The sequence below is a fragment of the Pelobates fuscus genome, chromosome 12 (genome assembly GCF_036172605.1).
Source record: "Pelobates fuscus isolate aPelFus1 chromosome 12, aPelFus1.pri, whole genome shotgun sequence".
In the NCBI taxonomy this organism is placed as follows: domain Eukaryota; kingdom Metazoa; phylum Chordata; class Amphibia; order Anura; family Pelobatidae; genus Pelobates; species Pelobates fuscus.
Window position 1 is genome coordinate 14,211,441 of NC_086328.1, and position 24,086 is coordinate 14,235,526.

Consider the following 24,086-nt stretch of genomic DNA (forward strand, 5'->3'; position numbering starts at 1 on the left):
GTTTTTGCACCAAGAAGTCACACTCCTTAGGTTCCAATAATATAAAAGACAAAATGAAATTGGAGTGAATTCACAACAAAAATGCAGAATCTGGGAAAAACAGATTAGTGTTATCTAGGAGATATTAAAGGAACACTAAAGAATTAGGAATAAAAGTCTGCCCCTATCTATTGTCAGCCTCCCTCCCACCCCCACTCGTGTGCATTAAAAAAAAAATATTTACTTGTTCAACTTGTTCCAACTTGTTCATTTTGGAATAATTTTAGCAGAGAGGTTGTAAACCGCCCACAACTCACAGTTTAGTGAATAAACAAGTCGACACTCATTTATACTGTGAAATTTAAATTGCCTTTTGATTTTCACTTTTTAGTAACGCCAAATGACCTAAATTACCCTTGTGATCCAAAATCCACTATTGTTCTGTTGGGAGGGTTTTGCTAAGTTTAGCTTGTAACTCATATCAATGCCAGACAGTTTGCAAAGCGATTAAATGTTTGGCAATGGGATTGGGAACGTACCATGTCCTTGAACAGCTGCCAAGACCTGTATAGTATTGACTCTGTTTAGTTGCAGGGTTTATCAAATGTCCCCAATAGCCAATTGCAAACCCTGTTCCTAATCCAGATTAATACTATGAACTGTTACAGTTAGAACATCAGATTTGTACCCTCCTCCCCACAGGCGTTCCCTATCTACCCATAACTAGAGATGATAGAACGTCAGTGAGCCTAGTAACATTTTATCTCCTGTAGGACCTGCTGAGTGTTTCATACTCCCGGCTTAGTGATTACAATGGGATTCCTGAAGCCAAGGGTCACTTTGTGCTGTGTGTTGCTGAGTGTCTTCGTAACAGGTGAGGTGGAACGCAGAATATCCACGAAATGTCACAAAAATAATTATCACATCAGAGAAGAGCTTGTTGCTTCTTATAGTAGGCCCATAACAAGACGTCATAGAGATAATCCTTAACTTTTTATAAGTAAAATGATTGAATTGAATTTCTTTGCTGTGCTCGCTTTTACCACTTCCACCGGCAGACTCTTCCAGGTATCTACTACCAGGTTCTCTTTCTCCAATCATCCCTTATTGTTCTAGTCCCTTTATTGGAGATATGTAGGACTGCGTGGCTTGCTCTGCTTATTGCTGTATAAATCCTAGAGAGCTCACTGTAATGAATGTTAATAACTGAAAGGGTTACATTAAATGTAGAGAGCACAACGTGTATTCTGACTCATTTTGTAATTTTTTTTTAGAAAACTTTGTTACGGATAGAAAAGTGTAACTAGTGATACACAGACAACAAAATATCTGAAATGAAATCATAGTTGACTTGGAGAATTTCTACAGTTTCGCTATTTCGGAATTAATTTTGTTTTCCCCAAAATTCTCAATTTAGTAAATAGCTCTCTCAGTGCTGCAAATAAGTGATTGAGAGCCATCGAGGTATGGCTTTGCAGTTCGCTTTGAGATAAACTGTAGTAAAACTCATGATATGAAGAGAAGACACCGGGACAGCTCTCAATCATTCAATAAAAAGAAAATGTGCATCTCTGTGTTTAGCTGAATCAGCAACATTGTAATTACAAACATCCTGCAATGGGTTTGGACTTAAAACACATTAATTGCATTTAATATATTGTGTTCATGGTATTTCATTTGTAAAGCACTGAATCAGTTTTAGCTGAGGATGGGAGTATTCTGTAAAAATAGATGTTACATGGAACTGAAAAAAAAGATAAATTAAATAAGATAAGAATCATTGTGGCCGTCAGTCGAGGAGTTACCGAGGACAATGTGTTGATGTTTGTGCATTATTGTCACAGAAGATAAATATCTCATAAATAGTGAGGGTGCCAAAGTCTGAATCCTGTCTTGACAACCTGCGTCGGGCAAATGTACTTCCAAAACAAAAATCTTTCAACACTTTATTTTTTTTTATTTTTTACTAAACATGAAATTGTTACAAATTGAAATCCACTTGGTAAAATTTATGTTGAAGTAGGCAAGCAGTGATGTTAACAGAGTATGAGAATTTTTTCCAGATGACCTGTTTTGTCATAAAATTGTCATTCAGATTTTAGTTTGAGCAGCCCAGAATTTAGTTTTGTGTGTGTGTGTGCGCGTGTGTGTATAGTGTCACAAGATAGTCAGGATAAATAACTTACATGCTATAAGGTAGTGAGTTTAACATGCACCATTTTTTTTAGGAGGGTATAATAACAGGATTATAAACATGCTTATTAAATCTATCTAGAACTAGATTCTGGCATCAACAGTCAAGGTATGGAAGGCTATCTAGATATTGGGTTAAGTATTAGAATACAAGAGATTATCTCCTATTTATATCTGCTTCATTTTGGAGCTGCAAAACAAGGCATATCAAGCTTAGCTGACCTGTCTGTGTGTAGGGAATAGGCTTTCAGACACAAAAAGGTGAGACAAGTCTAAGGAAAGCGAGTTGGTAATCAGGCCAACTGGCAGTGAAACTAGACAGGAGTGTGCTTTAAAGTAAAGTAAAGTGAGTACCACTGAAACTGAGTAACACTTCAACAGGTTATCAAAAATATAAGACAATGTGCTTAAAGTAAGTCGTGGCTAAGCGTGCTAGGACTGAACATTGCTATATGAACCACCCTACAGGTCATAATAGAGGGAGATGGGCTCCAGAGACAATCTGTTTGGGGTGGAAGTCCCAGGGGAGACTGCATGGGTAAGAGTCTCTGGGTGCAGTAAGGCAATTAGCCGATGCCCCTTCATGAGGCATAGTCGCCAGGTCTGCAGACGGGTACCACTTCCAAGTATATCAGGGAAACATCCTGTCAGGGCTTTGCGAGATATAGGACCAGGAGTGCTCCAGCATTGGCCCCCGGACTGCTGGGTGGTCAGGGCGAGACAGGGGTCAATTCCGGCGCTTCTCACTGGCATGGTGTCGGAGCCATCTCCTCTGTCGGGCGCATATGCAGCAAGGGTTCCCACTCCCTCCACCACAGCTTCTCAAGGGTACAAGAGGGTTCCTTTGCCACCCAGAGCGGTCCAACTTCTTGGGCCCCCTGGGTATCTCCAGTGGGGGATAAGTAAGTATGTGGGTGCTCTTCATGGCGAGATCAGCGCTTGTAAGGCTGTGGTTAGGGTCGCTCGTTTCCTCAGTCTCTCCCAGATTTTCAAATGCTGCCAAGAAGCTTAGAGTAGGCCTCGTATGGTGCACAGGATCATGTTCTGACACCATTTTGAGAGCTGTAGTGAGGCCCATGGATTTGACGGGGCGCACTTAGTTCAGTCCCAGATGAAGGTAAGTGGTTGAGAATGCCGGGATAACCCTCATCGGCAGGGAGGGGGGGGGAAGACAGGGATGCCCACCTTGACTAGAACGCCAGGCTTCTATTAGGCCGCAATATTGCAACTGTGGGTCATCCAGCGGTATAAGCAGTGTCGGCTATCAAATGTGTTAACGTGAGAGTCCTGGGTGAGCTGTGATTCAGCAGAGGTGTTTGAGTCAAAGTTTGAGGTATTAGAGCCATCAAAAACGTCAATAACAACAGGATTACTCCCAGAGCTCATGTGATGTGCGACCGTTCGCCGTGCTGGGCAAACCCCGCCCCCCCCCCCCCCCCCGGTAGTTTGAAACCCAGTGAAACATAGTTTATCAGAGTACTTTGTATATTTGTATCCACAGAGATCATATCTTTGCCTGAGCAATGTTTCCAATTGTGTAAATAGTTATTATGCTTATAGGAGTGCTAGGTTGGGGGGTACCAAGCTGAATGGGCGAGCAATGAAACTTGCAGTAATAAGAATAAACAATGTGTATTACTTAATGATAACTATACCGCTTTCAGGACAAACAGACGAGCAACCCTTGGTGACCACTAAATATGGGAAACTACTTGGGAGAAAGGTGAAGGTATTGGAGACAGACAGACCAGTAGACACTTTTATGGGAATCCCTTTTGCAAAGCCACCAGTTGGGGAATTAAGATTAGCTAATCCTCAGCCCCCAGAACCATGGAACTCTATCAGGGATGCAACTAAAGACCCACCCATGTAAGTATCTAGCAATTCTCAACACAAACAATACATTTTTAATTAATTCAGCGAGTTGCACTATTGTTGCTTGTTTGTTTCTTTGGGGTGGGGGTGTTTGCTAGTTTTTAATCACTGTATCTTCAAAACCACTGATATAATATTGCTGTCCTGTCTTACTTGTTTGTAAATGTGTAAGCAAAGTGAACTTGATGGACTTTAGTCTTATTTTCTAAAGATCACTATGTAACTATGTATTGGTCACCCCAGTCTTAAGACCATGTTAATGTCAAATCATGCTAGAACTGCAATTTTTGGATATTTGTTTAATTTTTAATGAGTGCGGTATTGTCCAGGTGTTTACAAAACCAGAGATTAATGGAATTGATAAAGGAGTTTTTCAAGATTGAGACTCCGTCGCCCCCTATTTCCGAGGATTGCTTATACCTTAACGTTTTCACTCCAGGAGACCGAGAAAATAATTCTAAACTACCAGTAAGTACGGATACATTCATTTTGTTATTATAGAAGATATTGATTGAATGCAATTTGTGTAACATGTCATAAAAGTAATTGAAGCAAATATATAATATACAATGTTCAGACTAGAAACATATATAGAATAAACTCACACTAACCAACTCAAACATCATTTGATTCAGTGGAGGAAGAAGATTGTGATCCAATGTTTTAAAAATTAAATCTGAAGGATATCTTTCTCTCCAAACACCCTATTGTCAAAAAGAGAAAATTACGTAATGTTTGTAACAAAGAAACAAAAAAAGCGTGTGTCTACGAGGCAAATTAATTTATAGACTTGGCCAGTACCACTTTTAATCTCTTCTGTACTTTTTATGATTATGGGTTCTCCACGTCCCTTATCAAACCCTTCTTTCTTGTTAGCAAGACTATTTGAAACCTGCCCAAATCCCCTGGTATCCATATACCTTCATACATTCAGACTCTCTCACAATTTCAAAATGCTTAGAACACTAATCGAAGTCTCATAATTCCATGAAGTCATTTAATTTAGAGACCTAGTCTGCTATTTACATCAGCTTCCCGAAAACCTACTATAGCTGTATGTTTGTTGATGTCATACTCTTTACTCAATGTATCCTACATGACATGACGCGTTTCCATCAATAAAAGATAGAAAGGAAGAGAGTGGAACTAGGTCAAGTGGGAAATGTAAAGATGTGACAATTTAGGCCAATAAAATAGGAGGTGCAGGGCTAAAATTATCCAGTTTTATAGGGTGGATGTAGACCCATATTTGGGTTCCATTTTGTGTGAAGCATACCGACTAAGGTTTCATCTCTTTTTTGGCCAGGTTATGATGTTTATACATGGTGGAGGCTTACAACTTGGAGGAGCCACGTTTTTTGATGGCGCTGCATTGAGTGCTTATGAAAATGTTGTAACTGTGTCGATCCAGTACAGACTGGCAATCTTGGGATTCGCAAGGTAGGTCCTGATTTAGACAATGTATAGGTACCCATGTTTACAGTAACAGTTGTAAAATTACAGAAGAAAGAAGAATTGAAAAAGTTAACAGTTTTTCACACATCCCTCTTTCTGCTTTTTATCCAAAATTGGAAAAATAAAATGCTAAAAATCTAATTTCATTAGTTTAAAAATGTGTCCTAAAAAGGGACAATTCCCTCCATCAGATCCATAAATCATTAGGGTTGATCAAAAGTTAGTTCCTCAGTGTGTAATAAACTATAAGCTGTGAACCTTTTAAATAGTGAAATTCTATTTATATATGGGATTTGTTTTGAGAAGTTTTTTTTCTTTTCAATAAGTAACCAAGCAAGTCCCACTCTAAACATCAAAACAACTTTAGCTTAGTGAAGTGGTGTTGGTGTGCAGAACATGCCCCTGCATTCTCATGGCTTGATTCTGGCTAATTAGCAGTTAAATCTCTTGTTTCATTTTACGCTACCCTAGCCAGGACTCCCCTGGCTGTGATTCACAAGGCCAACATGGAAATGGTTTTACTCACCTTATATCCCCTGGCTTGCTGGTGTCACCATGCCAGCCCCTAATCCGCTGGCTGAGATCATCAATACTGTTAATCTCTGCCAATCCAATACTTGCCCATAAGGATACATTATGTCCTAGTCCGCACATGCACCGCCTTGCTGCACCAATCAGCTTCTCCTCATAGAGATACCAAGCAAGCTGTAGTGGTGCCTAGAGCGTACCTTTAAAAAAGCAAGAGATAATAAATTCTAGATAAAACACACTGTGCAATAAGGGGACCTAAAACATTTCAACTTTTTTTTCAGGAAGTGTGTAGGGAGGCTGTGTGAGTCACAGCCACGGGAAGTGTGGCTCGGGCTGCATAAACATAGTGATTTAACTCCTAAATGTCAGAAAATTGAGCGGTGAGACTGCAGAGGCACACGCCATACATCAAAAACCACTTCCTTTGGCTACAACTGTTTTCGTACTTAGAGTATCCATTTAAGCTTGGCTGATTATTAAAAAAACAACTTCTCAATACAAATCCCATATATAAATAGTGTGTGTTTTAAAAAAATTCACAGCTTAGTTGGTGCTAAGAGTGTCTCTTTAAATAAGTTTTTTTTTTTTTAAAGTGGGAACACAATATTCACATATTTTATTCACTTAGTAAGATAATGTTATTGTTTTTCTTTTCACTATTTTATAATGTTTATTCAATATAATATCTGCAGATTTATAATTAAAAGAGCACTCCCACTTCCAAACAACTTCAGCTTATTTAAGTTGCTCTGGTGGTAGGAGTTTCCAGGAGTGTTTTACCCATTTTACGAAAGTTTAACATTGAAGTTTGGGCTTTGGTGCCTGACACTGTTGTCCCCCCAGCTTCTGTTCTGCCTCCGTAGGGTGAGGAAGGTTTAGCTGGGAGGCAGGTGATTGGCTTAGAGCATCAGCTGACATACAATTTTTCTCAATGGTGGCTAGTGGTAGGTTAAGAGAGTCAGCTGATATTCTCGACCAATCACCACGTGTCTGGCTAAACCTTGCTCAAACTGAGGAAGAGAGGAAGGTGGGCAGCTTTGTCAGGCGCCAGATGTCCCAACTTCAGGGTTAAAGAGTTACTCCAACTAACATAACCACTTTAGTGGTTTGAAGTGGTCATAGTGGTAGGAGTTTGAACCACTGCACATACTGAGTTATTTTTGATTGTGTGCTGAGGGCTAGTTGCACTCCCAGCACAAGTGACTAAGGCAGCCTGGAACTTTGTTCTGGGCTGCCTAATATGAATTCTGTGCATATCTTATTCCCCCAGCCCTTGCATGTGTGTCATTGCCTCCATCCCAGCCCCTCCATATGTGCCATTCCCTCCATCCCAGTAAGTAGTGTCTGTTTCTGTTGATGTGTAAAGGACGCGTTGTGTGTTTCTGTGTGTGTAAGGGATGCATTGTGTGTGTGTGTGTCTGTTTGTGTAAGAGATGCATATTGTGTGTGTGCAGGGATACATTGTGTGTTTCTGTGTGTGTGTGTGTGTGTGTGTGTGTGTGTGTGTATTTAGGGATGCATTGTGTGTGTAGGGATGTATTGTGTGTGTGTGTGTGTGTAGGGATTCAGTATGCAGTGTGTGTAGGGATTCAGTATGCAGTGTGTGTAGGGATGCAGTGTGTGTGTGTGTGTGTGTGAAGGGATGCAGTGTGTGTGTGAGTGTGTAGGAATTCAGTATGCAGTGTGTGTGTGTGTGTAGGGATTCAGTATGCAGTGTTGAAATGCATTGTGTGTGTGTGTGTGTATGGATGCAGGTGTGTGTGTGTAGGGATGCAGTGTGTGTGTGTGTGTGTGAGAGAGCACGTTTGCTGGGTAGGATAGTGTGGGGATATTTATGGGATAATAATAGTAAACAGTTGAAAATTGCCCACTATTTCAATTCTCAGATCCCAAAGATCGTTATCGTGTAAGTGAAATGTATTCCATATAAATAAAATCACAATTTGTTATAAAAATAGATACAATTTATTGTGACAAATTAAATAATAATAATATGTAATATGTGTGATAATAATCAATGAATATTTAGTATAACATAGTATGCAATACAATGGCAATACACATTCCAATGGTTAACACAGCCAATTGTCAAACAAGATTTATGGTGTTTCACAGAGCTTGCAGCGTAAGGCCATAAAACTTGGCTAACAGTTAGAATAACCCTTTCAATGCTGGCTAGACCTCCTAGGTAATTAAGATCTATTCTCATGTAATTTTAAATAAAGTAACATTTAAACCAACTCATTAGTCATTTCCTGGAACCATCCAATAAGAGTAATCTACCATGTTCTATAAGCAGAATTTTAACTTGCCCAAACAGATATTTTATCTTATTTTAGAGCAAATCAATACACCTGGATAAATATCACGATATGCTAACATGTGATAAATCACATAAATACATAATTAGTCTAATTCCATCTGCAGAATGGAATGGTTATAAGTATATACTTCTTAGTTAACTTAGATTTCTAAATATCGAAATCTGATCGTGATTTATCCAGTCATATATCATGCTATTAGAAAAATTTTAATTAATTTAGATTAATTAAATAAAACCAGCATATTTACCAGTTAAAGAGATGTTCTCATCAGATGATCTCAGGTAGCTAAGTGTCAAGGAATGTTTGTCTTGGGTCTCTTTCTCGCTCTGACTCACTTGCTTCTTTCTGACTCCTTGTCTTTCTTCTCCCCTTTGCTTACTCCTTTGCTTCCCTCGCTCATCTCTCTCTCTTCCCTTTGTCTTAACTTTTTTTTAAAGGGAAAAATTCTCTGTTCGTCACTAGGTGATAGACCAATAGAAAACTGGAGGTGTGGTTACCGTCCAGATAGCAATTTAAGTATTTGGTCTATAGAGGGCAGTCTCGTCCCACTAAACTTTCCTAACCAGGAAAGAGTTAACTTTTCCTGGTGGCTATTTTGACGTCATTTAGCTTATCTTTATGGTTATCTATAACTTAAGTTTTCTGTCAGTTCAAAGAGTTTCTTTGGGCTTTCTTCAGACTATGTGTCTGGCAAATTCTGCTATAATTTCTAATATGACAGTTCGTAAACTAAGTTTCACCTCTAAATTACAATGGGATCTTATACAATATCGAAAGTAAAATTAAATTATTTAATCTTCTCTGTCACAAATGTCTGGGTTTAGAATTTATTCTATTCCATTAGCATTTAGACAGTCTGTCCATCCCCCATTAACACTTGGTTTATATATACAAACATTCCTAAGCTCCCAGCTCAGTAGTTAGCGTCACAGAAAGGATAGAAATCTTGTGTCTTTTGTTAGCTTGAAAATAACAAAATGGAGTCTGCTCTGTTCAGAGTGACTCTGACAATATACATTTTAATTTCTATCATAGCACAAAATGTCTGCCGATATAAATACCCTGACAATAGGGGCTGTGGGGGCTAAAGAGGGAGCATCTTTTTTTATATCTATTTTGTAATGTAATTTAAAAACATTTATATATTTAATATATCTCCCCCTCCCTCTGTCCTACCAGTATCCAGGGAGGGGGCAGCACATTCCCTGGTAGTCCGGTGGTGCTGCAGAGGCTCTCTGCCTTCCCCTCTGCCGGGTGAAGGCTCTTCCTGCGAGTCCCGGCACCAAGTGTACTCGAGCGTTGCCGTGGTTACCGCGGCAACACTCGTAAAGTCGGGACTCAGCACGGAGGTGAAGGCAGAAAGCCTCCTCCCCTTCCTGCTGTGCAAACTCTGCAAAGACCTAGGGATTGACATCAAAAGATCTTCCTGACCGGGTCTGTGTGCTTGTAAGGGGCCGGGCTCGCGAGGCCCTCAGGTGGCATGGGCCCCTTACAAGTGAAGTGGCTGTATCCCCTGACTGGCCCACGGTTGCAGGGATCGGATCATAGCTGTGGCCGGGCCCCCTGTAGTGACAGGCCCAGTCACAGTTGCGATCCCTTCGACCGTGGTAGGTACACCACTGGAGATAGCTATCTCCTCCCTCCGACCCTGTGGGTGCTCCCTCCCAGCTCTTTCCGTTCAAGTACTCAACCTCCAAACTCTCCTCTTCCTCTACTTGTGCATACACTTTGAGTCGGTGAATTGGTTCATTCACAGACTTCACTAGTGATTGATTAACCATTTTTCCTGTATGTAGCAATAAAAAGTGATAAAATATATCAGTCGTTGGTGAATCCACTAATCTCAATTTTTTTTTTGTGTGTGTGCTTGTTCTATATTAGTACTGGGGACGATGACTTACCGGGCAATTATGGGTTTATGGATCAAGTTGCAGCTCTTCAGTGGATCCAAGAAAACATTAAAGATTTTGGAGGAGATCCCGAGTCTGTCACTGTTTTTGGAGAATCTGCAGGTGGTTTGAGTACCTCTGCTTTGGTAAGTTTCTGTCACTCTCCATGACTTGTTAATGAATCTATCTCTTTACAGAATTTCTTTGATCCCCATCGTCACATCCAAAGTACAATCAATACACTAAAACAAAAAATCGTCATGTTATTATTTGCAATCATTCTTCTCCCTGCCTGTATTCTATTTCCAGGTGTTATCTCCCTTAGCCAAAGGCTTATTCCACAGGGCCATTGCGGAGAGTGGAACTGCCCTATTACGTAGCCTGATAGTCAGTGACCAAAGAGGAATTATTTCCAGACGAAATGTGAGTATTCTTTCTCTTCCTCCTGTGAAATCCTACTCTCGTAATGAAATATTGTCTCTTTCTGGTCCTTTCCTATCAGAAAATACAAAGTTCTTCATTTGTAACCACATCTCCTCTGAAAAACAAACCCTTATGCCAAGCTTGACAATTCCAAACAATTCAGAGTTCATGCACATCCACCACATATTCCATAAACGGACACTCTGGGCAGCACACTAACTACATCAAAAGGTCCCTGGGCACTGTCTTACCACAAGAGGTTAAACCGGTAAAGAACAGTTTAACACCAAAGACCTAAATCTGGCGCCCGTCAGCTGTTCCCACAAACTTCTGTTGCAATCTGATAATTGAAGCAAGAAGCCTCGGACTGATAGCCGTTAACAGCTTAGAGCGCCAGCCACTCTGAGGCAGTTTAACCACTTGAGGTAAGCTCTCGCCTGAGGACCTCCTTGCACCATAACAACTTTATGGAGTTGTTATAGTTCCAGGAGTGTTCCTTTAACACATTCAGTTTTTTCACATTGAAGGTAAGCCATGAAAATGTAATGGACTCCATGAATTGAATGTTTCATTTTACACTTTCAAATATAACTAAAATGAAAAACCAAGTATCTTAGTCACAAAACACTGAATTGCAAAATGCAGGCTACAATAACCAAGCTGCAATTGTAGCTGATTCGGATAATTTTTCCAAAATCAGCATTTTTATCTAAATTGAGCAATTGTTTTCATTTGACTGTATTTTTAGTGGTTACGTGAATAAGTCTCTATGTGTGCTGTAACGGAGCCCATATTAACATATGCTACATTGCAGAACTATAAGGGCCATAGTGTCCAAATATTTGGGGTTTTATTTCTCTCTCCAGACTCTGTATTGTCAGTGAGCTAGGGTCAGTGTCCTCCTCTAAGTAGAGCATATCAGGCTCCTGACTCCTGATCAAAACAGTTAGACAGACCAGCTGCTGTCTGTAGAATAATCAGGGAACACAGCAGCTCATACTGGAAGGAGCTCAGAAGCTCACACAGGGGGGGAACACAGCAGCTCACACAGGGGGGAACACAGCAGCTCATACAGGGGGGAACACAGCAGCTCATACAGGGGGGAACACAGCAGCTCATGCTGGGGGGAACACAGCAGCTCACACTGGAGGGAACACAGCAGCTCATACTTGGGGGAACATGGCAACTCATACTGGAGGGAACGCAGCAGATCACACAGGCAGGAACACAGCAGCTCACACTGGGGGAACTCAGCAGCTCATACTGGGAGGAACACAGCAGCTCATACTGGAGGGAACGCAGCAGATCACACTGGGGGGAGCACCGCAGCTCATACTGGGGGGAACATGGCAACTCATACTGGAGGGAACGCAGCAGATCACACAGGCAGGAACACAGCAGCTCACACTGGGGGAACTCAGCAGCTCATACTGGGGGGAACACAGCAGCTCACACTGGGGGGAACACAGCAGCTCATACAGGGGGGAACACAGCAGCTCATACAGGGGGGAACACAGCAGCTCATACTGGGGGAACACAGCAGCTCATACTGGGGGGAACACAGCAGCTCACACTGGAGGGAACATGGCAACTCATACTGGAGGGAACGCAGCAGATCACACAGGCAGGAACACAGCAGCTCACACTGGGGGAACTCAGCAGCTCATACTGGGAGGAACACAGCAGCTCATACTGGAGGGAACGCAGCAGATCACACTGGGGGGAGCACCGCAGCTCATACTGGGGGGAACATGGCAACTCATACTGGAGGGAACGCAGCAGATCACACAGGCAGGAACACAGCAGCTCACACTGGGGGAACTCAGCAGCTCATACTGGGGGGAACACAGCAGCTCATACTGGAGGGAACGCAGCAGATCACACTGGGGGGAGCACCGCAGCTCAAACTGGGGGGAACACAGCAGCTCATACTGGGGGAACTCAGCAGCTCATACTGGGGGGAACACAGCAGCTCATACTGGAGGGAACACAGCAGATCACACTGGGGGGAGCACCGCAGCTCATACTGGGGGGAACACAGCAGCTCATACTGGAAGGAACTCAGCAGCTCACACGGGGGGAACTCAGCAGCTCACACGTGGGGAACTCAGCAGCTCATACTGGGGGGAACATGGCAACTCATACTGGAGGGAACACGGCAGCTCACACAAGCAGAAACACAGCAGCTCACACTGGAAGGAAAATGGCAGCTCACACTGGGGAAAACATGGCAGACCACATTAGAGGGACCACATCATCTCACACTGGAGGGAACACGGCAACTCACACTGGAGGGAACACGGCAGCTCACACTGGAGGTAATATTGCGTAATATTGCAGCTCACACTGGATTTGGACAATTAACCACAACCCCCTATCTATTTTTCACAAAGAGGCTATGGCTATTATTACTGTTAGAAGCGCTGGATTAATATATGCAGTAACATAACACAAGGTTATTTTAGGCAATCTGAAAAAAATCTAAATTAATTTTTTTTCAAAGAAAAATGATTTGACCTGAATATGCTTTTATATAATGCAATGTTCCAGCTTGTTTTTTTAGAGACGGTCTCCTGACTGCGGCAATGTGATTCCCATGTGACAGTAGTTTGTGTCTGAACCATGAATAGGACAATTCATTTGTAGGACTAGACTTTTTGTTGAGTGCTATCTTTGTGTTTTTCAGTATGTTGCCAATAAATCCGGCTGTGATCCTGATACGTTGGCGGAATGCTTGAAAACAAAAACTGAAAAAGAAATCCTTTTGATTTCGGATTCCATGGTATGTTATGTAATTACCCCAATTATTGTTTAAGGTGATCCCGCAATACAAAACGTCAGTTAGAATTAAAACTCTTAAAGGGCTAGTCTGACCAAAATCAATGATTTAATTAAACACTGTTTTTAGAAGTAATAAGTCTTGCTCGGAACCGCCGTTGGGTGATAGGAAGGAAGGGGCCCTGCTGTTGTGTGATAGGGAGGAGGGGGCATTGTTTGTCTGATACCAGCATGCTATATGTGCTGATGACAGGTGCCCAATGTACACATAATTAATATTTGCCAGTCCTGAGCTGATAAATAAATTGCTGAAAGGAAACATAAACTCACGTTAAATGTTAGAGCACAGAAATTTAAATGTACCCTAATCCTGGGAAAGCTGCGTGCAAGTTCTGTTAGAAAATGAAGTTAGGCTAGATATCCTCCTCAATGCAAAAAAAGGTTATGTGTCGTGCCTACTCCAGCACTCCTTCAGTGCATCTCTCTGTGCTGAAGTCACTGGGACTAATTTTTGGATATGCAGCTTACCATAAAAGCCTGTAGGGTGTTAAAAAGTCAGTATTTGGGAAGAAATCCACAATACAGTACATACAGGTACCTGGTTTAAACAAGATGCCTGTACAATGCTGAGCATTGCAGGTTGCTTTTGCAGGTTGCTTTTGCAGCCTGCATAGAAGCTCTGTAGTGGGCATACACCTCTCCTTTCTACCCTCTCTGCTTACTGGAATGCAGTCAATATAACGAAAACAGCAGTAAATACAAATTATTGTTCTGAGGATAGAGAATACAATGTTGCTGTGTTCAGCTGAATTTAACATTAAAACCTGTTACAAATTACATTTGCCTTGTGTACAGGGACTTTTAGATGTACCTGGATGTGTAGATGGGGTGTTTCTACCCAAACCTCCAGAAGAGATTATGGCGAATAAGAAAAGCAATAATGTTCCCTTCATGATTGGCACCAATAACCAAGAGTTTGGCTGGCTAATATTTCAGGTAAGAAATCGATTTGTCCTGTACTAAAATAAAATTTTTTTTTATTAAAAGCCACATAGAATCAGATTGTGTTTTGTAACAAACGTCTCGAAGTAAGAAAACCGTTCCAGGCACACAACATTAATATAAGACTAAACTTTCTTCAGCTATAAGGTTTTAAACAGGTCAGAAATACTTGCAAGATTCAGATGCAGTAACAGAATCTTCAATTATTATTGTTCTTCTGTGACCAGATGATCAACATAAGCGGTTTTCAAGATGGAATGGATAAAGAAACAGTCCGGTCACTACTGGAATCCTTTTACTTTTTGGTAAGTCCCATATCCTATCTATATGCACATTGACGGTGACCTCTGTTATGTGTAACAAATACCCGATGGGTTAATAAAAATCTAAAATGTATTTTTCCCAAAGGTCTCCTTGGGTATTTTTAATTATAGCACGACTGACTTAAAGTATATTTTTAAGAACACTCCTGGCACCATAACAACTTCATTAAAATGAGGTCTTTGATGCTTCCACCTTCTGTTCCTGTGCGTCCAACTTGTCTTGTTGCAAATATTTGTCTGTTAGTCCACCTACTGTACAGCGCTGCGGAATTTGTTAGTGCTTTATAAATAATAGTATAAATATTATATATTCAAATATATAAAGAAAATGGGCTGCATTTGGCAAATCGGATGCAAGCAGTTTTTGTATCACAAATTTAAAAAAGCTGCGTCCTATATTCATAAAAATATTGTAATTGTTAAAACAGCTCCCTGGCTCTCTGACTGAGGTTATTTTCCTGATTCCATTGTCTTTGCTGTCTGTCTTTGAGCGTGTTTGCCTTCACCCCCAAGTTAGAGTGAGCCCGAGAGAGTGCGCGTCCAGAGAGCTCATTTCACCTCTACATCCCTGGCTGGACCCTGCATCCTCCCTGGATCGCTATGCGCAGTTCGAAATCAATGAGAAGTTTCTGATTGGTCATGACCCAGGCACAGACTGTTAGTTTGTGTCTGGGTAAATAGTGGGGTGGGGGGGGGGGAGGAGGAGGGGGGAAGGGGTTCAAAGGCTGCAGATAAGAGATCTGCAGCTTTTGTAAGCTATCTTTAGATATATCCCAAAATAGCAAATCCACAATGCATGATTTCATGGGGGTATATCTACTTAATAGTAATTTACATTTTGTAAAAATGTTTTTTTTTTGTGTATTTGGGCAGTGAAGTGTAACATTAAAGTGTGTAATGTTATTTCCTACTAAAATAAATGAAAGTGTATGTGCTTTGTAAAGCTCATGCGCATTAACTGTCATTTCACATCCTCTGCTGCGTCTACTTCCAGTAATAGGAGTTGGAGAATTGCTTTCCATTATGGATTCAGGTAATTCCAGACACAACACCACCAAGTGGTGACAAACATGTATTACAACAGGCAGAGTCTGGGCTTGGGGACAAGTCTTCCAGCTTACGTCTACAGGAATCACAAGGTCAGGAAGCAGAAGAAGGAATTCATGTTAAGTTACAGCCAAAAGAAAAAGAGAAAACAAATAAATGTTATATTTCATGGTTTTCATTACAGAAGAAAGACACACTATGAGAATCATTTTAATTATGAACCTTGTATTCTTTGACAGAAAAATCCACCCCCTTAGTCACATAGGAATATACTGGGGAGAGTTTTATTGTTAAATCACTGACTGATACATTTCATGAACGGTCAATGTAACAATTTTATGAAGACACATTATGAACAAAAATGTAATCTTAAATATCACAGGAATTGACTGAAAAAGCCATCCCTTTGGTAATGGAGGAATATTTTGTGGACACAAGTGATACTTCTGTAATCCGAGACCGATTCCTCGATTTGATTGGTGATATAATGATTGTTATACCAGCTATCAAGACAGCAAAATATCACAGAGGTTGGTAACACAAAGCTTTCTCCTGGATACATGGCAAAATTAGATAACATAAAATCAAGTTAATGCATCCACACGAGGTACACAATAGGGCACCGCAGTCACACTTGTGGTGTTATAGTTACCGTTCAATAGATGGTAAATTGCATGTAAAGAAAAGTAATAGCACAATAAGACAAGTATCTTAATTGTGCAGACACTTATTGCAGACTCAGATAGGGATGTGCATGGGCAAAACATTTGGTTTGATTCGGTTAGGAAATTCGGGTAAGTAAAAAAATTTGTCTGCTTCGGCAATTCGGACCAATGACATTCGGTCTGGTTCAGCAATTCGGAACTTCGGCAATTCGGAACATCGGTAATTCGGACCCTAAGCCCTAGTCATTTGTTTTGCCCCTAACCCCTTTACCTAGCCCCTAGCCCAAACCTTTACCGTAACCACTTGTTTTGCCACTTTTCAGAAATCTAAAGCACTTTGGAACTTCTGCAGTTTGGTTCGGTTTGGCACTTTGGCAATTCGCCAATTTGGACTTTGGACATTCGTAAGCATCCAAATGTCCGAATTTCACGAAATTTGTCCAAATGTACATTTAGAAAAAAATCAAGCCTCAGATAGGCTTAGTCCCCAATGAAATAAACAGCTGCCAATGGTACCTCTGGACACCGGTAGTTCCAATGCAAGAAAAGATGTTGAAAGTCCTGTAAACTGGAAACAAGTCCTTATGATCTGGTTTGTGCTGAAGTTCTCTCCTTGGAGATGTGTTCCGCTCGACGCATTTTGTCTTGTTAGACTTTCCAGAGATAACATTGGCAGCTGTTTATTCCATTGGGAACTAAGCCTATCTGAGGCTACAATACGTGTCTGCACTATTAAGATAGATGTCTTAGTGTGCCATTACTTTTCTCCCACTCTTCTCCCCTGTCAGGATGTTGAAAGGTGAAGAGATCCTCCAACTGCACATGTGTTTATTAAACAGGGATGTCTAACGCCCATTTCCCGCATTCCTAGGGATAGGACACTAGTTTGTTAGATTAAAGTCCTCTCCTGGAGTAGGTGTGATAAGTATGGCACAGAAAGAGCAGGTCTCGGAGAATAATCAAATTAACTGTTTTTTTTCAGCAAGCAGAGTGAGGCAACTGTCTCATTTAATGATAAACCTTTTGAATTAGACAGTTTCAAAGTGATGCATGCCACTTAAAAAGACTCTCCAGTGCCAGGAAAACAATCCGTTTTCCTGGCACTGCAGGTCCCCTCTCCCTCCCACCTTCCAATCCCCAGCTGCTGAAGTGACTTACCAGAGGCAGCGACATGTCCCACGTCGCTGCTTCTTCCTCCGCCGCCGCTCCTCCTCTTCATTACGTCTTCAATGCTTTCCTATGGGCAATTGAGCGACGCGGAAGGTCCTCACACACCATGATGTGCTATAATCCAGGAAGTGCCCTCTAGTGGCTGTCTAGAGGTGGAGTTAACCCTGCAAGGTAATTATTGCAGTTTTGCAATAATTACACTTGCAGGGTTAAGGGTAGTGGGAGTTGGCACCCAGACCACTCCAAGTGGCAGAGGTGGTCTGGGTGCCTGGAGTGTCCCTTTAAAGGAGAAAACTAAAGGAAACATTAAATCTTAACTCAGGTCGTATGGGCAATATATACGGTAGTTGTATCACAGTCCTTGCGTAATGCTAAATGCGGGAGATTTATCAAAGTGACACAGGCAGTTTTATGTACCATTTTCTGCAAACCGTTGGCACAATTTATTAAACCTGTCTTTTTTTTCATCTATTGCTTCATTTTTTGCTCTCATCATAATTTTTTTAATTAAATTCTTTATTTTTGCTGTGCAAATGAGATAACAATACGCATGGGGTACCCCAAAGGCAATCCTCACGCTTTTTCATAAACATTTGAAACAAAATGGGGTATGTTGATGCATGCACAATTTTATAAGTAATATGCAGTTTGATATGATTAGTCACACTCTGGTATTTCCTGACTGTTTAGCTGTAGTATAACATATGTAACTCAGATAAGGTATATAGCTTGGGCGGGGATGCTTATGTCTAAATTTCTAGCTGTGACATAGCAAGCTGCGCTTGAAAATATAACACAGTTTAGGTTTAAGTTAGGTGATGAGGTCACGTTCTACGAAGCTGAGTCACAAAATATTTAGGTATGTGATCGGCTATACCCTCACATTCATAGCTCGCTAAAACATTAGAAATATTTTGTTATTATTGGGGACAGAAACAGGGAACATAAACTTTGCCTTTAAACCACTGGCATGCTTGGTAACTTGGACTAAACGTAGTAGATGAGCCAAGAAATTACATTTATAGCCTATGGTAGGGGCTTCAATTTTAATAGTGCCTATAAAGCCTACAAACCAGTGGAGGCAGCGCGGTGAACAGGTTAGAGCTTGTTCAATTACTGAGGTCTCATTCTATGCCATATGAAATGTAGTAGAAATGCAAATGACTAGATTTATCAGGCTAAACAACAAAGAGAGTCCTCAGGGTCTTAAGTAGTGCTGCCGTCAGCCGATGCCTTTCGGGGCAACAATAACGTCCCGGTATGGTGCTCTGTGTCTAGCTTTCGGTGATCCAAAATTGCAGGCAGCTGTGTCTTCTGACGGGTGGTGTGGTTCGTTCTTTTGGTAGGTCATAGTCCCGGTCGTAGGTCGGACATTTGGCAGTGGTTGTGAGCCGCTGTGGGTCCGCTGCAAGTGCTCTGGGGTTGCTGCTTTTTCCGGCTTTACCGGTCGGCCATATTGTGCTGTGAGTCTCGCCATTGTTTGTAGGCGGTGTGGGCTTTGCTGTTTGCACGCTTGCTTTGCTTTCTTTCGGGTCGTCGTTCCCGTACCACTTTTGCCCCTAGTGCATCTCCGAGCCGCAGCCTGTAAATCAGCCTCTTTCCGTTTCCTGGACGCCTTGGTAGGGTAGTCCGGGAGAGCTTCCATGCCCCTTTCCCTGGCCTCCTGTGCCCGACTCCTTGGTGTGCCGTCGGGTGTTGTTGCCAGTTCCGGGGGTCTCTGAAGTGCCTCCAGCTTGGCCCAGAATGCTTCAAAAATTTTGTTGAGTCTGAGCTCGGTTTCGCTGGCAGCGGTGCAGGAGATGGTGGTAAGCTGAGCGTCCGCCATGTTTTGGGCCTTAGGTGTGCCGCCTAGACCTTGCGGTCGTTCCGTGTGTGGTCGGCTTGTCCGCGGGCTCTTGTGAGGGTGGCCCGGGATAACACCCGCCGGGCTATAGGGGGGGGGAACGAGGGCTTCTGGCCATGTTTACAGCTGCTTTTGGTGGCAGGAAAGCGGTCATCTCTCCCGCATTTGCCATGCTTGGAGGCCGTTTCGTGGTATCGGGTGCACGTCTCATGGAATGTCGCTTGACAGGTATCTGTGTATTCCTCTCGTCGTGCCCCTACACCAGGTAGCCTTTAGTTGTAGTTTAGTCGCTTATTTTCCCGCCCCCTCTCATCATAATTTTTGAATACATGACTTGATATTTTCCTTGATGCAATGGATTTATCAATCTTTCTATCACTTTTTACAAAAGGAAAGTTTATCGTTTCACTTCTGTGAGAACTGGCAAAACTTACTATGAAGAAAACTGTCACTTTTAGGACACTTTAATAAAAACGATTAAAATAATCACAAGGATTTAACCGGCACTTGTCAGAATACTTTATTAAATTCACCCATATAGGTACAAGTAAACAAGAGGCAAACTAGAAGTGTGCAATGTTTTCTTCATAATATTTGGAGGGTAAAGAAATTTGATGTCATTAATTTTAGAGCAGCGATCCCTCGATCTGTATTATAGGAAATATATACCTTATATGACAGATTTGTATTCATATCTCACATGCTCCTTGCTTTTTTCCCTCATTTTTTAATTTTTATTTCTTCATTTGTAGAGTCTGGATTTCCGGTTTATTTCTATGAATTCCAGCATCCATTAGCTGTTGCAAAGAATACAAGGCCAGACTATGTTAAATCAGATCATGGGGACGAACTTTACTATGTTATGGGAGCCCCATTCCTTCATTCTGATGCCTCCGCCAAAGGTAAATCACAATTATTTTGTGACATTCATTATTGTTATTTATAAAGAGTAACATATTCCATAGTGCTTTACTATGAGGATATAAAAAAAAACAATGAAAAATAACAAAACAGGCTAATGTGATTAATAAACATGTAAAGGCATTGGTTCGGCTCCAAGATACTCCTTTTTTCATTTTTTTAAAGGGACACTATAGGCACCAAACCAGCTTTTGCTTAGTGAAGCAATTGTGGTGTATAGATTATGCCCCTGCAGTCTCACTGCTCAATTATCTGCCATTTAAGAGTTAAATCACTTTGTTTATACAACCTTCGTCACACCTCACTGCATGTGACTTACATAGCCTTCCTAAACACTTCCTGTAAAGAGAGATCTAATATTCAAACTTCCTGTATTGCACAGTCTGTTTAATTTAGTATTAGTATTACCGTTCACATATTCCATAGTACTTGAGGATATAAAAACAAAATAATAACAACAAAACAGGTTAAAGTGATTACTAAACAAGAAAAGGCATTGGTTTGTTTCTGATATTCTACCTTTTATGTTTTTTAAGCTTCTGTGTGTTTGCATGGCTAGCATTTTCCTTTTTTTCCCTACAAGATGGTACAACAGAGGAGGAAATGAATCTGAGCAAAACAATGATGAAATATTGGGCCAACTTTGCTCGAAATGGGTGAGACATGATGTTTCCTTATATATATTTCAAAAAACCCTTTTTTTCCACATTAGAGTTAGAAGGATGACACTAACAAGAAAACAAAAGGGTTAAAAATAAGTATTGTTACTTAAAGGGTTACTCTAATCACCGTCAATACTTCAGTGATTTGAAGTGGTCATGGTGGTAGCAGTATGTATATGCAGTATTTCAGCTTGAAACAGTACACATGCAGAGTTATTGTTATTTGTGTGCTGGGGGCTAGTTGCAGGCTGCCAATGTCAGTTCTGTGCATATTTTGCGTCAGTAGTCAGCGCACACTGTGCTGGTGACAGAAGTGCCAATCTTCGTCCTTGCAGGCAGAGTGCCTGTAAGGGGAAGATATATTTTCCCTTCCTCCCTGTGGGCGCTCCCTCAACGTCTTGTATGGCTTTTAAAAATGTTTGTAAATAAAAATTACCTTGCCTTTTCCCCGTCCCCTCCCCTCTCCTTGTTGGCTCAGATAGTGTGCATGTTCTCTGAGCCTGTGAATTGGTCCAATCACAGGCCTCTCTGTGAAAAGCCTGTGACTGGGCCATGCAAGGACCATATGACATCAGACGGATTGCGTGGAAATCAGCGCGGGGATATTCGCCCTGCCCTGGATTCCAGGTAAGTAAACACTTTATTTTTTAAAGGTGTATGGCAAACAGAGGGTGGGTAGGGAGCCTACTTTATAGTGCTCAGTAGGGCATGTTACATAGAATAGGTACCCATCTCATCAAGGTTAAAGTATCTCTTTAAAGATAAACTGTCACATTTCTCTATGACATCACTGACTAAAACATCGAGAATCACCTGTATATTTTTTTTAAAATTCTTTATTTTTGTCATATTTTATAATGTTTTCAATGTCAATGGGGTGGGGGTACAGAAAAGAACAAGGGAATAAAATTATTGTTACAGAGGTCAAACAGCTTATTTACCATTGTGATGACAATCGTACATAATATACATGCAAGGTGAGGTCTTTCATTGGTTGCAATATCATACGTATGTTGGTACTTTTGTGCTATCCATGCGACATTTGTTGCTGTGCTGATTCTAAGGGTTAGGGAGGGGTACAAAATAGAAAGGGGAGGGGGTACGGGTACCCTTGTTTGTTTATTTTTAGTTTTTTTTTTTTTTTAAATTCTTTAATTTTGTCATATTTTATAACGTGTTCATTGTCATTGGGGTGGGGGTACAGAAGGAAACAAGGGAGTAAGATTATTATTATTACAAAGATCAAAAAGCTTAATTACCATGTGAATGACAGACATACATGAGATACTTATAAGATAAGGTCTTTCATTGGTTACGTTATTAGATGTTTGTTAGTACGTTTGTACTACATATGTAACATTTGTTGCTGCTTTGGTTCTAAGGGTTAGGGGAGGGTACAGAACTAGGAAGGGGAGGGGGTACGGTTGCCCTATTCGATTTTGCTGTAATTATCCCAAATAAGTGGGGGTGTGGTAACATGCGGGGAATTTCGGGGAGGGTTGGTGGTATATATTTCACCCCCAAGCATTCTGGAAAGTTTTCCCGTATAGTCACCCGCTTGTCCGTCATATGTGTTGTCGTTATGCATCATTGGGAAGGGTTTGGTCTCTCAACGGGGTGTTGAAAGCGAGAGTGTTAGTGTGGCGGGGAGGGGGTGCAATATCGATAGTGGGTGGGCCTTGGTTGTCTTGGTGTATATCAGCGTTATCTATTGCACGCCCGTATGGCTTGATGCGTCTCTGTGGTTTCTAGGGAGTCCTTGTTGCGTTCCGGTAGTAGTCATTCTATTATCTCCCTCCCTCCTCCCGCGTCTCCCTCTGCGGTTCCCAGAAAAGATGCATTTGGTCGTTGTGAGTTATGGTGTAGAAAGTCTGTTTTTTGTTTCATGGGGTCAGTTCTAGACCTGAGTCACAAGCGTCTTTTGTAGTTTGGGTTTGCGTGTGTTCGGGTTTGTGTGTCATGATATAGTGGGGATTCTAAGTATCTGAGCCTGGTATCGGGGTGAGGTAATGGTGTCCTGGGTGGGGAGTAAGTCTTTGGAGAGTTCTCCCCGGTGGGGGGTGCTTTGGGTGGTTAGGTAGGGTGAGGTACGGCACGGGATCCCAGCCCGATATTCCCGGTGGGGTTAGGCGGTGGATATGTTCTATGGGGACCTTACAGTTAGCGGGTCATTTTAATCGTGTGTATTGGTGGGCCCATATTCCAGGAGTGGCTGGTCTGTTGTTGCGTATGTTAGCGCTACCATGGTAGTGTGGTGTCTCCCTCGATCCATGGGTCCCAGATTTTGTGGAAGCGTCGAGGTGTGTCATGGATCAAGGACGTAAGTTTGTCCATTTGTATGTGATCTAATATTTTTTTGGTGATGATCGTTGGTGAAGGGATTCGAGTGGTCGACCATAGTTCCGCTATTGCTCTCCTTGTTGCAAGGGCGATACGGGCACTAAGTTTGTTTTCTGCTCTGGTTAGGTCTTCCAAGGGCCTGGAGAGCAGCAGCGCCCATGGGTCTAGTGGGTACGGTTTGTGCAAGATTTTTGTCAGTAGAGTAGTGACCTGCGTCCACAGGGGTTTGATTTTGGGGCAAGTCCACCAGCAGTGGAGGAACGTTCCTTGTTCGCCGCACATTTTCCAACAAGTGTCGGGTGTTTTGTGTATAATTGCTAAGCGTTTGGGCGTAAGGTACCAGCGGAATAGCATCTTATATGCTTGTTCTGTGTGAGTTACACAGATAGAGATCGATGCTGTAGCGTCCCAGATGTCAGCCCAGTCAGTGTTGTCTCCCGGGGGTCCTAGGTCTTTCTCCCAGGCTGCTATGTACGGGAGCGTGATTTGAGTGGGGTGAGTTGCTATGGATGTGTACAGGTCTGAAATTTGTCCCCGTCTGGTCGGGCAGTGTGTGCATTCTTTTTCGAATCGGGAGGGCGTTGCTGTGCCTGCTTGTTGAATTATCGGGTTTGTGGCAAAGCTGCGTAGTTGAATGAATCTAAAGTGATCGAATGTCGTCAGTGT

At 41.8% G+C, this 24,086-nt stretch overlaps 1 protein-coding gene across 1 annotated transcript in view; it reads left to right on the top strand.

Annotated features, from left to right (window-relative positions):
• Positions 1–229: 229 nt before the first annotated feature.
• The window catches only part of LOC134578930 (fatty acyl-CoA hydrolase precursor, medium chain-like), a 29,857-nt gene continuing 6,000 nt past the window's right edge, over positions 230–24,086 (top strand). The window contains exons 1-12 of the mRNA XM_063438025.1: positions 230–853; positions 3,837–4,041; positions 4,377–4,515; positions 5,354–5,487; positions 10,239–10,392; positions 10,556–10,669; positions 13,356–13,451; positions 14,303–14,443; positions 14,677–14,754; positions 16,202–16,349; positions 20,250–20,399; positions 21,002–21,074. Coding sequence (XP_063294095.1) covers positions 793–853; positions 3,837–4,041; positions 4,377–4,515; positions 5,354–5,487; positions 10,239–10,392; positions 10,556–10,669; positions 13,356–13,451; positions 14,303–14,443; positions 14,677–14,754; positions 16,202–16,349; positions 20,250–20,399; positions 21,002–21,074 — 1,493 coding nt within the window. The 5' untranslated portion in view covers positions 230–792. The remainder of the gene's footprint in view (positions 854–3,836; positions 4,042–4,376; positions 4,516–5,353; positions 5,488–10,238; positions 10,393–10,555; positions 10,670–13,355; positions 13,452–14,302; positions 14,444–14,676; positions 14,755–16,201; positions 16,350–20,249; positions 20,400–21,001; positions 21,075–24,086) is intronic.